The following is a 13,300-nucleotide window of genomic DNA, read 5'->3' as shown; positions in this document are numbered from 1 at the left end:
GACAGCAGCGAAACTGGAACGAACCAAGCGCCAGAGGTCTGGCTAAATGGCAGGAAGAATGAACAGGCAAACAGCTTCTCCTACCAGGATTGTGGCCCAATGAAGGGTGATCTTTTTAAATCTGGGAGCATGTCCAGGGGCAGCACCACTGACTTAACTGTACTGCTTTACTCCTTAATGCCCTCCACTGGCTTCCGAGGAGAAATTGCAAGCCCCTTAGCTATGGTCTTCCCTGGGACTGGCTGTGTGGTGGAAGATCTAGGCCACCAGGCTGAGCTGGAGATCCATTAAAGGAAGACATACACAGTTTAGCAGCCCCTTTTCACCCCGTACTAAAGCCTGGCTTTCACAGTCGTCTAGCTGGAGAGGTCAAGCAATCCAGCTTCTGGAATGAAAATGGATCAACCGTCGTACCAGGCAGTTCCTGCATCTTGTCCCCGTCTTGTCCCTCTGGGGTGAGAAGCCTCATGGCTCGTACAGGAGGGAGATGGTTACAAGTCCATGCAACTTAAGGGGCAAGAGAAAACATGGGTTGAATATTTTTTAAATATTACCCCTACTGCATCCTCTTCCCATGACCCTGAGAGTACCCCCTCCACCATTAACAAGTGGCAAAGGGGCCCGCTAAGAAATCACTGTGAGAGCTGTCTCACTGCATTAACATCTTGTTAAACAGAGCTTAACAGGGACTGTTAAACATCATCCTAGTCACTTTCATTTCATGGTTACTTCTGGCAGGTACATATGGTGACAGCTGGTACTCGGGGGCTGATTAACACAGACTGTGTCTTTGCTCAGGGGAGAGAAAATCCTAAGTGTCCTCCATGGTGGTCTGACTTTCTGGGAGGCTGAGAGGAATCAGATTCCTTTCAAAGAGAGCATCTTTAGGTTCAGACTGACCAAAAGGATTGTGAGGTATGATACACTTCCATAGGAGCACATGCCCAAGGCAAAACAGAACATTACTTCCCAGTTCCAAGCTGAGACGCATTCATTTATTTGTTCCATCCACAAATAGTCATTGAACATCTGCTGTGTGTGGGGACTACCCTGGGATGGAGGTACAGTGTTTAGCAAAATTAGGGAGAGCTCCTGCCCTCAAGGAATTAGAAGAAAAACATCAAATAATCTCAGAGTTCAACTTGTAAAAGAAAAATTAGGAAAAAAGAAAGTAAAGAAGAAAATAAATAAAAGTAAAATTCTGACTGTGAGTCTTGTTTCAAGGGAAGTTTAATCAATCATCCTCTGGAAGGATGGGCCAGGCTTCCCAGGGACAGATCTGAAGATGTTAACTTGATGAAGGGGCCAGATGAGGGGGCAGGTAGAGCACTGAGTAAGACAGAAAAGTATTTCAGCCAGGGTGGTATTTCAGCCAATATGCACCAAAGCTGGGTGGTAGGAGGGAGCCTGATCATGAGCCATTGGAGGACCTGAAGGGGGCCTGGCGGGGTGGAGCAATTAAGGGGTGTTGTGAACTGAATCATGTCCCCCAAAATACATATGTTGAAGCCCTAAGCCCCGTTGTGATTGTATATGGAAATGGGACCTTCAGGGAGGTAATTAAGTTAAATGAGGTCATAAGGGTAGGGCCCTAATCCAACAGGACTGGTGTCTCTATAAGAGACACCAGAGGTATCTCTGTCTCTGTCTCTCTGTCTCTCCGTCTCTCCGTGCATGTACACAGAGGAAAAGTCAAGTGAGGACTCAGTGAGGAGGAGGCTATTGCAAACCAAAGAAGTCTCACCAGAAACCAAGTCTACCAGCACCTTGATCTCAGATTTCTAAGCTTCCAGAACTGTGAAAACAGCAACTATCTGCTGCTCAAGCCGCTCAGCTATGATGTTTTGTCATGACAGTCATGCTGACTAAAATAAGGGGAGAACTGCCGTCAATCAAGTTGGAGGAGCAGCTGACCACGGGGGGCCTATGTTAAGGATGTTGATCCTTGACGTAACAGCCATGGGAAGCCATTTGGAGGTTTGCATTTGATGGGGCTGGGGCTGAGGGCATCAGTTAGATCCCAGTTTTTGTGGCATGAGGAAGGACAGCTTGGACGAAGGCAGGAGCCGATGCAGCTATTCCTCCAGTTAGGATGCGTCAATTCAAGGTCTCTCACCTGGACGGCACATTTGTTGGAAATAAACAAAGTAGGAAAGGCATTCCAGGAGCTCATGCTCTTCCAAGGTGCTTGCAAAGGAAGGTGCTCACCAGAGAGAGGGCCCAGGTGAGGCTGAACACTTATCTGTTTACAAGACCTTACAGCAGCAGTGATGACCACTCTTCCCTCCAGTGTTAAGAAGGCAAGGAGTAGAGGTGGAGAGTTCCAGAACAGCAGGGGAGGTGGACAGAAGGAAAAGGCAGTGAGAGATGATAGCATCATCCAAGTGGCAGATCAGGGCACCTTGTCTAGTGGGGCAGGATGGGGATGCTTGACTCCTAATTCAATATTCTTCCTCTGTGCTATCTCCACTCACAAATGGCTTTTATTCCGAGTGGTTGTAGCATTAATAAGCTGAATACTTTGCTCGACCGAGGCTTCTGCTGCCTTATTACACTTTGGCAGCCCCCATGAGGCATGCGACTAAGACAGATGAACAGGCAAGCTAATGAATGGGGACTGGGATTCCTATATCCCCTTCCATGAGAACTATGCATCTCTCCAACAGAGAAATGAAATCTTTGAGACAGCCTGATTATAAAAATAAAGCAGCATTATTATATTTGTCTGCCAGGCTGATCACAGGACACTTGCAATTTATGACAGATATCACAAATAGAAAAATACATATGAAATACTATTTATTACAGCCACATCTACACCAATAAATTCTCTTCCAGAATAGAGGTGGTAACCCAAATATTTGAGGCAAAACTTTTTCCTGCAATATCCAAACATTTGAGTCAAAATAATATCTTACATTTAAAAAGTCACTAAGTTAATTTTGGTGATATTTCCCTGTGAGACTGTACCAGCGTAGGTCTTTACAACATAGAAATAGCCTTTGATAAGAAATTTAATGACATAAACATGATTGTAAGACCGGTTTTTAAACTAGGCAAGAAAAAGCAACTATGGTTGACCCCTGAACAGCGTAGAGGTTAGGGAAGCCAACCCCTACACACTCAGAAATCTGCATTCAACTTTTGACTCCCCCAAAACTGAATTACTAATAGCCTACTTTTGACCAGAAGGCTTACCAAGAACAACCAAATGATTAACCCACATTTTATATGTTCCCTGTATTACATACTATATTCTTACAATAAAGTAAGCTAGAGAAAAGGAAACACTATTCAGAAAATCATAAGGAAGAGAAAATACACTTACGGTACTGTACCGTATTTACTGAAAAAAATCCACAGGACAGTGGACCCACACAGTTCAAACCCCTGTTGTTCAAGGGTCAACTGTATTTAAAATTCGTTTGGCACCTTAGAAGCATTTTAAGGTCTCCATTTTAATGTAATCAGTTGATACACACTAGGGTATAGGGATTGATTTTTCAATTACTTATATTTTGGGGGTATGGTCTGCACACAAGGGGCAGAATTTCATGAAGTCAGAGACAGAGGAGCTAGAGAAACATGAATCACATGGTGAGCCACTGACAAAGGAAGGTCTGGCCAAATCAGACCAGTTAATCCTGAAAGAATGGAAAATTGACAAGAATTATGTCAGGAGAGACACTTCAGTGAGGGTGATTTAAATAGCAAAGAATTCGGAGAAGCCCTTGGGAGAAAACCCTCTTTACCATCTTGCTGAGAAAATCAAACACAAAGGCGATCACGTAATTTTGTCAGAAAAATTATGCCCTCAAAAAAAGCCCCACTTGTGTCATTCTAGAAGAATTATTATGAGAATTAACATATCATTATAAGCTATGTTTCATAAAATAGAAGACAAATTTCTTTCCATGATTTGCCCTTTTGTTTTTCACGAGGAACTCCCAATCAAACCTCTTCCCACATGAAATTTGGGACTCAATTCTAAGGAGCTAACTTTAACAGTTCTTTTTAGGTACTAACTGTCCTCAGATAAAGAGGACCCCCTGTCACCATCTCAGCTGCCCCTCCCCAACCCGCCCCCCTTCTGACTGGCACACACAGAAGACATGACTTGACCTCTAAACCTGGGGTCTGAAACCCAGAGGATGCAATTCTTGGCTCGTTCTCTCTGCTTCTCCCTGGCCACCCCACACCTATCTAAATACACATCAACCTTCTTTTTAGAGCAGTCCATTATAGCAGCAACTCTTAATCTTTTTTCCACCCAGATACACATGATGGATGATGTTCATATTCAAGATATTCTCCTATAAGCAGCCCAAGTTGACATTGCAATTCCTGCCCCTGCATTCAACTCCCCTTTCCCTGACTCAGGAGAGCAAATCAGAATGCAAAGGGGTGTAATTATTACAGAGTTCTGAATCTTGTATGATGTTTCTTTAATTTTGTAATTTTACAATTATCTGTAGAACTTTTTTTTCATGACTACAGTGGAGAGCCAATCACTGCCTACAGATCTCTAGGAGGTAACTGTAACCTCATCCCAACCACATTATGCTCTTGAAAGTTACTAATTAAAACTACACTTCTATCAAGATAAAAAGCTTTTGCACAGCAAAGGAAACAGTCAACAAAACCAAAAGATAACCGACAGAATGGGAGAAGATATTTGCAAATGACATATCAGATAAAGGGCTAGTATCCAAAATCTATAAAGAACTTGTCAAACTCAATACCCAAAGAACAAATAATCCAATCAAGAAATGGGCAGAAGACATGAACAGACATTTTTTTCCAAAGAAGACATCCAAATGGCCAACAGACACATGAGAAAGTGCTCAACATCACTCGGCATCAGGGAAATCCAGAACAAAACCTCAATGAGATACCACCTCACACCAGTCAGAATGGCTAAAATTAAAAAGTCAGGAAACGACAGATGTTGGCGAGGATACGGAGAAAGGGGAACCCTCCTACACTGTTGGTGGGAATGCAAGTTGGTGCAGCCACTCTGGAAAACAGTATGGAGGTTCCTCAAAAAGTTGAAAATAGAGCTACCCTATTACCCAGCAATTGCACTCCTGGGTATTTACCCCAAAGATACAAATGTAGTGATCCAAAGGGGTACATGCACCCCAATGTTTATAGCAACAATGTCCACAATAGCCAAACTATGGAAAGAGCCAAGATGTCCATCAACAGATGAATGGATAAAGAAGATGTGGTATATATATATAATGGAATATTATGCAGCCATCAAAAAAAAAAAAAAAAACACGAAATCTTGCCCTTTGCAATGACGTGGATGGAACTGGAGGGTATTATGCTGTGAAATAAGTCAATCAGAGAAAGACATGTATCATATGATCTCACTGATATGAGGAATTCTTAATCTCAGGAAACAAACTGAGGGTTGCTGGAGTGGTGGGGGGTGGGAGGGATGGGGTGGCTGGGTGATAGACACTGGGGAGGGTATGTGCTATGGTGAGCGCTGTAAATTGTGTAAGACTGATGAATCACAGACCTGTACCCCTGATACAAATAATACATTATATGTGAAAAAAAAAAAGAAGATAGTAGGAAGGAAAAAATGAAGGGGGGGAAATCGGAGGAGGAGATGAACCATGAGAGACTATGGACTCTGAGAAACAAACTGGGGGTTCTAGAGGGGAGAGGGGGATGGTTTAGCCTGGTGATGGGTATTAAGGAGGGCACGTATTGAATGGAGCACTGGGTATTATACGCAAACAATGAATCATGGAACACTACATCAAAAACTAATGATGGAATGTATGGTGATTAACATAACATAATAAAATAAAATTTAAAAAAAAAGTAATTTAGGGATACCTGGGTGGCTCGGTTGGTGGAGCGTCTGCCTTCAGCTCGGGGCATGAACCCAGTATCCTGGGATCGAGTCCCGCATCCGGCTCCTTGCTCAGCAGAGAGCCTACTTCTCCCTCTGCCTGCTGCTCCCCCTGCTTGTGCTCTCTCTCTTTCTGACAAATAAATAAATAAAATCTTAAAAAATATATATATATAACTACACTTCTTTTAAACTTCTCCGTTGTTCCACTTTGAGTAGGGTGACATTTGACAGCAGGCCAGGTATGCAACAGACACAAACCTGGGAGTCCAAGGACCCAGATGCCACATGAAATGTGAATAACTCCAAGTGAGGGTCAGAAAGATAAAAGGAAGGTCTGGGAAAACCTCTGGAAAGGAAGGCTTATGTTGCATATCCTTAACATCCAAGGAATAAAGAGCCAAATGCAGCAGTTCCTCTATTTGGCATCAGGCAAGTATTACCGGGGCCATATTAGCCGTAACCTTGCAAAAGGAAATAAGCCTGGTACCAGTTTCTCACTGAGCTGATGAGAGGCAAGAGACACTCACGTTTCCCAGAATGTGCACTTTTACATTATTGTTGTTTTTCCTGCAAACTGCTTGAGAGCCAGGAGGCGTCCCCGCCTCTCTTTCTCTCCCTGATTTCCCAATTTGTTTTCACGATCCACCCAGCCCAGCACCTTGACCAGACTGAGGCACAATAGCAAAAGATGCAGAAAGGAAAATTAATATTTTCTACAGAGACTCCCTCATCTTGGGTAGATTTATGAATTTTGCTTCTGTTGTGCAGAAGTTAGCATTTTTAACAATGAGGGGGGAAAATCCTTAATTGTTTTTTTATTGCCTCAAGAGCTCCAAAGACATCTTGTGCTATGTCGTCATTTACATTTCACATTAAATGCAAAATATGTTTGAAAGGAGCAAATATTTGTTTTAATTTGATACATCTGTTAACTGAAATGCTAAAAAGACAGCTAAACCACTATACTAAATTCAGTGATTTGTAAACAACTTATATATTCAGTTGTTCTGGGTTAAAAATGCCCCAAAGCCCAAGTTTTATGAAACCCAGCAAGTAAATTGCATTGTATTAATCTGATGGAGGCAGGCCATGATTTCTTCCTCTTCACTCCATTAATTTATTTCCTAACTTGAGTTAATTAGTGAGGTTCCTATTTTTAAAAGCTCTTTGAAATTCATTGGGAGAGGGGGACATTTGCAAGAACTGCTTTGAAAACCCACTGCAGAGGAAATGAGCTAAAATACAAATGGTAAATTCCCCCAAGACATTATAGCACATTGAGCACCTGATTGCCAGTCAACAATTTTTATGCCTGGGCGATTAATACATAGTTGTTATAAGAAAGAAGGAGAGAACTAAAAGGAAAGAATGAGAGCAGCAGGGAGAATAAACTCATTCCAGGCAATTGCTAACTGGATGAGATGATCCCCAAGGTCCTATTCATCTCTAAGTAAAAGTCTGTGGCATTCCAATTTGATGCTACAAAATGAAGACTGACTGCAACCTGGAACAATACCCACTGGGGGAAATACAAAAAAAAAAAAAAAAAAATACCCACTATCCAGAGAAACAATGATAATAATAATTAAAAAACTACAGAGATTGGTCCAACAGAGAACAAAGGTAAATCAATTATTTTTCCTTAGTCAAATGAAACCTTAATTACTAAATTAGAGTGGGAGAGAGTACACTGTACTCAAAAAAAAAAAAAAAAAAAAAGGGGGAGGGAGGAGGGATTCATTCACACTAACATATCAATCACTGCTAAAAGTTTAAGATATGCCTAAGCGTATATGGAGGGGAAGAGGGAACTAGCTTTCCAATGAATGTTCAAGCCAATCTACTCTCCACTCCTTCCTGGACTACTCTGGGCAGCAGGGCGTGGGTTGGGTGCCCTTCCCAAGTCCCCCAGATGTCGACACCTGCTACAGACTCCTTACTCCAACTTCCACAAAAACTGGTCCTAGGACACAGCAACACCACCAGCCTAATCGAGGTAGCACTTTCCTTGTCAAAGTCCCGTTTTGTTTCATTTTCCCTTCAACATGAGCCTGTGCGAGCCACCGGGAGCCTCTCATCGCCTGGCCCTGAGAATTGAGGTAAAAATGTGGGAGCTGTACTTATTTGAACTAGATCTTCTCGCCTCTAAGCCTCAAATTCCTCCTCTATAAAATGGAAATATAAACCACCTAGCACAGCCCCTGATGCCGAGTAGGCATCCAGAAATTGCAAACTCTCTCTTTTCATTTCACACTGACCCAGAAAGGTCAAGCCAGCTGTACGGACACAGCAGAAGCCAGGGGCAGGGCTGGGACAGGACCAGGTTCTTTCCATCCCTCTTCAAGCGCCTTCAAATTTTCTCTCATATCAACCCCCTGGCCCTGAAACCTGTTACTCAGGTTTCCCACACCAAAACAAACAGCAACGTGATTTATTCCTTTTCCTGATGCCACACTGGAAAGGGCCCTGTGGACCGTGGGCTCCTTCCTCCCTGACACATAGAAGGGCCCGACTTTAAATATTTGCACCACAATGAAAGTTTGGAAAACAAACAGCTTTGTCTGCATAGAATTGAGTATTCTGGATGATCAATCAAGTCCCAGGAATCTGGGACACCAGATTTTCTGGATCAGACAAACAGGCCGGCAGTCCCTGCCATGTTTCTCGGTTCTGATAAGGAACAGAACCACCGCAGCAGAAACTCAAGCTCTACCCTGAGGAGTGCGTGTCTGAGAGCTCCAGTTTCTTAGGACTTGGGTAGGTCACTCCCGGGGGAGTGTAGCAGCAGCCTGGAGAGTGTATGTTCCTGACAGCCTCGCTTCTCCCAAGGAGGAGAAAAATGGGAACAAAATCGAAATGCCTGAGGAAGGTTCTCCAGGGCAACGACGGGCTGGAGAAGAATGCTCCCTTTCATCTCCACAGAACTTGGTCCTTCTCAAAGGACTTTCACCTCTCCCCCGTTACCTAATTTGACCCTCACATTTCTCAGAATATTTAACTCCGTTTTACTCAAGATATTTTGTGACTTGCCAGAGTCATAGAGCAGCTGTTCTGGAATGTACCCAGACGCTGACTCCTGGTCTAGTGCTCTTTCCACTGTAACCCAAGTTCCCAAAACAGAGAAAAGAAACATTCAGAGGTTCAGATCGGTGTCTCTTCAGTCTCAGCAAGGGGAAGTGTACACCTTCAGGGCAAGACTTGTGCTTTGGAGGGGCACAGGCAGTGGCGGGGTGGGGGAGGGGGAAGCCACCTCCCAGGTTGCCCTCCACCCAGGACTCACTCAGGAAGATAATGGTCTGCCTCCTGGCTGTCCTGCTCTCCTCGCTCTCCGACTTCTGCAGCTGCGCCAGCTGTCCTTTCCTGGCCAGCGTGCCCTGGCCGCTCCTCTTGAGCACCTGCATCATGCTCCAGCACATGAAGGCCACGGAGACCAGGACCAAGAGGTAGATGATGAAGGCGCTGAAGATGCTGGACTGGAAGACCGTCCAGCGGCTGGAAAGGTTGGTACAGATGGACATGTTGGAGGTCTCCGGTTGCTCGTGGTGGCGAGTGCGGGAGTGGTTGCAGGAGAGGCCCGGGTGATTGGGCACCTTCACCAGGGGGTACTCAACTCCTTTGGCAAAAAGCAAAGGCAACGCCACCAGGGTGGAGGTGACCCAGACGAAGCCAATCAGTAGCTTCACCTGGCAGGGCCCCGACATGGCCTTATACCTGAAGGGGTGGCAGATGGCGACATAGCGCTCAAAGCTGAGCGTCAGCACGTGCAGGAGCGTAGCATAGCTGCAGGCCTCAAAGAGGAAAGTATGAATCTTACAGGACAGGGCATGGCTGGGCATGGTCAGGGGGTTCCAGATGATGCTGTAGAACTGCATGGGCATGCCGATGAGGAAGACCAAGATGTCCGAGCAAGCCAGGCTCACCATGTGATCCGTCACCTCCTTCTGCAAGTAGCCTTTCTTCTGCAGCACCTGGGTGACCCGAATAGTGACACTGTTCCCCAGAATGCCCACCACGAAGATGGCCAGGTACACCAAGGTGAGGGCGATTTTGATCCAGGTGGCCACCTCGAACTCGGGGACATGGGTGTGATCGATGATATGGGAGCACTCACCGCTGGGGCCCTGGTGTGAAGCCATGAGGATGAAAGCCACGCCACCAGGTCCAAAGACCTTTTCAACTTCCTGTCCTCCTCCTCCCAGCAGAGCCCAGAGTTCTGGGCTGCAACTCACCAAGGTGGGCCCAGTGCGGTCTCACAAGCAATCACCTGGAAAAAGTAACTTAGTATTCCTGGTGCTTTCGGAAACTTCCTCGAGTAGCCCAACCTAGCAGGGGCCAGGGAGGTGCCTGGGGGTGGAGTTTGGGGTGTGTGAGTATGAGTGAGGCGGGGAGAGAGTGGAGGAGGGAGGTTCTAATCTCCGCGCGCGCGGGGAGTGACTCCTGCAGCCTAGCGCCGGCCCTTCTCCTCCCCGCCCCCAGCGCGCCCTCCCGGGCAGCCCTCCGCCCCCTTCCCGGCTGCCTGCCATTCGCCGGCCCCTACCCACCGTCCTGCTGCGCCGCTGCTGGGGGCCGAGGGGTCAGAGATTAATCATTAACCTCGGCTCGCTGTGCGTGGCGGCCCCCGCGGCAGACCCAGGCCAGCCGCCGGGTTTGACTCAGCACGCAGGCACGGTCCGGAAATCAGATCTTGACTCCGGAGCACCGGGCAACTGGTGGCCCCACCTCCCCCGCCGCCTACGCGGCCACAGCCGATCCAGCGGTGACCGCCTGCCCCCACGCGCATTCCGGGGTGGCTCAGCCGGGAGGAAGCTGGAGTGCGCTCCCCGACTTGCATGCACTCCAGGGCCGAGACTGGGAAAGGCGAACTTGCCCTCCCCTGCCCAGCTGTCCCCTCAAAGGCCATGCTACTGTCAGCTTGGGGCCGCTGAACCTGGGTGCCAGTCTCCGCGGCCAGCCAGTTCGTCCCGCCGCCCTGGGGGAGCCAGCAAGCGCTCGCCTCCTTGGTGTCCTGCCTTCCGACAATCGGGGTGTTCCCAGTAAGCCGCTGGGCTGTGCGCTGCCTCACGAAGTCAGCCCCAAGCAAGCTAATAGCAGCCCCATAAAAGCCCTGCCTTTCTCCAAAGCCTGCCTTGCTGGGGAGGGACAGGAGTGGAGCGGCTCTCTCCTCTCCGTTGCGCTCTTTGGCTCAGGCCCTTCTCCCTACAGCGAACAAGGGGAGTGTTTTACTGGGGACGAGTGAATGGATAAGGATGTCACACTCCTCCAGGTTGCCCCTCATGGGAGACCTGTCCTTTCCCAGCGAGCTGCAACCAGGACATCAAGGCCATCCCAACAGGGACACAGCATAAAAATGGCATTAAGGATCAGGACATTTTCCCTCTCTTCAGAGAGAGGAAAACCTCTAATGGGCCCATTTCAGCATCTAATTCCAAAATCATAGGTAATGGAGAGGGAGCAGAAGGCTGTCCTATGCACTGTGGGGTGGTCAGCACCTATAAGCCCTTCCCCCTCTGCCCGCCCCCCAACAGTGATGGCCAAAAATTCCTCCAGGCATCCCAAATGTCTTTTGGGGGAACAAAATCTCCCCAGGTGGAAAACCACCACCTTGAAGGAAGAAAATAGATCCCCTTTATGTGTCCACCCTAAGGGTCTAGCTGAGGTCCTGTGCTAAAAGCCATCCTTAAAATATCACAGCAACCACCCTGTGATGTGATAGTTTAACAGGTGAAGAAACTGAGGTGTCCAGAGGATAGGTGCTTCACCAAGACCATAAAAGAGTCAGCGAGGAACCAGAAAATTAGCCCAGATCTATCAAACCCTAAATCCACTCTCCTAACAGGGAGAGAATTCTGGGATCACCACAGGTGCTATAGAAATGAGTCCTGAATGATACGCATAGAGATACAGGATTGTATTTTCTGAACCAAACCTGGACACATGGTCTGAGGACCTTAGGGCCTATTTGATTTTGACACTGTTTAGGAAAAAAAAAAGGGGGGGGGTGTGCTGTATGGCCACTGGATCTTTACAATGAACAGCATATCCAGCTATGGTTATTTTCTCTATTTGTGCTCCCTGCATTAAATTACAAACTCCAAAGCCAAGAACTCTCTCTTCTCCTTCTCTGACACCTCTCCACGGCTCCCTCAATAGTATGTTTTGCCAAACCACCCCTCCATGTGTGCTATTTGACCTAGTTGCTGGCTAGGAAACTCATAACTCATTTCCTTATTAGTGCACGGTGCTTAGCTAAATGACCTCCATGGCCTTAAAGCTGTCCCACAGAATGCACGGGGTAAGTGTGGACTCTTGGGGTTTTCATAACTGCACATCAGAGTCCTGAATGGCCTGCTTTGCACAAGGTGCTGGTTGTTTGCTATCTCAGAGAGCCTGAGAAGAAGTTCTAGGAAGAACCTTCCCACCAGCAGCAGCAGCGTATATACTCATCCCCAGCCCTGCCCACTTCGTTCTTCTCAATAGAAAACAAGCTGGGAAGCTCACAAGTATTCAGTGTGCCAGGCATTTTCACATAATTCATTTCTTTCAATCCTCATTAGGCTAGAAGGAGGATATCACTATCTTGTTTGCAGACGAAATGATTGAGGATCGGGGGATTAAGTGACCAGCCAGAAAGGGTCAGAGGCAGGATTTGAACTCAGGTCTGCCTGGAACTAAAGCTCTTTCCACTCTGAAATGCTCTCTGTGTGTGCAGCACGAGGCTGTGCCAGGCTGGACAGGGGCATGTTAGGGAAAGGATTTTTTTTCCTTCTCTCCCCAGCTGCAGCATGCCAGTCATCCTGCAACATCTTCGATAATTGCAATTTGTTCTGCTCAGACAAGATTTCCATTATTTGTCTAATTTCTTTCATCAAAATTTTCATTACCAAAATGTGAACAAAGATTACAAATGCATAGTCAAACAGTGAGAATCAAGCTAATTAAAATTTGTTCCTTACAATGCAGATGGAAACATGCATTTTGAACCAAGGTCCAGGAGAATTAAATTTTCATTTCACCTTTGCTCTTCCTAAGACCAGTTAAAAACTGATGTGCTCTCACTTGTTGATAACAGACTGGTGTAACACCTGGCCTGGGTCTGTGTAATCTAGACTTTTTTTATTAGCATACTGTAGAGAGAAAAAAAAGAAAAGGAATGGAAAGTGAGACAAAAGAATCCTTTAGGTACACTTTGATATCATCTCTCCTCGGGTCACTCTAGGGTCTTCAGAAATTTATACTCACATTTCACACATTCTAGGTGGCCTTTGAGGTCATGTAGGCTAGTGACTTTCACATTTTTTTTGGCATTAAATCTCATTTTTAAAATGAAATATTACACTAGCACCCAAAGTAAACACACACACACACACACGCACACTTATGCATACATATATATTGTATTTTTATAAATTTAAATTATTTCAGATG

At 46.1% G+C, this 13,300-nt stretch overlaps 1 protein-coding gene across 1 annotated transcript in view; it reads right to left on the bottom strand.

The window, feature by feature from the left end:
* GPR39 (G protein-coupled receptor 39) overlaps positions 1-10,011 on the bottom strand; it is a 191,410-nt gene extending 181,399 nt beyond the window's left edge. The window contains exon 1 of the mRNA XM_021695882.1: positions 9,156-10,011. Coding sequence (XP_021551557.1) covers positions 9,156-10,011 — 856 coding nt within the window. The remainder of the gene's footprint in view (positions 1-9,155) is intronic.
* Between the last annotated feature and the right edge of the window lie 3,289 nt (positions 10,012-13,300).

The sequence above is a fragment of the Neomonachus schauinslandi genome, chromosome 3, assembly GCF_002201575.2.
Source record: "Neomonachus schauinslandi chromosome 3, ASM220157v2, whole genome shotgun sequence".
NCBI classification, from domain to species: Eukaryota; Metazoa; Chordata; class Mammalia; order Carnivora; family Phocidae; genus Neomonachus; species Neomonachus schauinslandi.
This window is presented reverse-complemented; position numbering and strand designations above follow the sequence as displayed.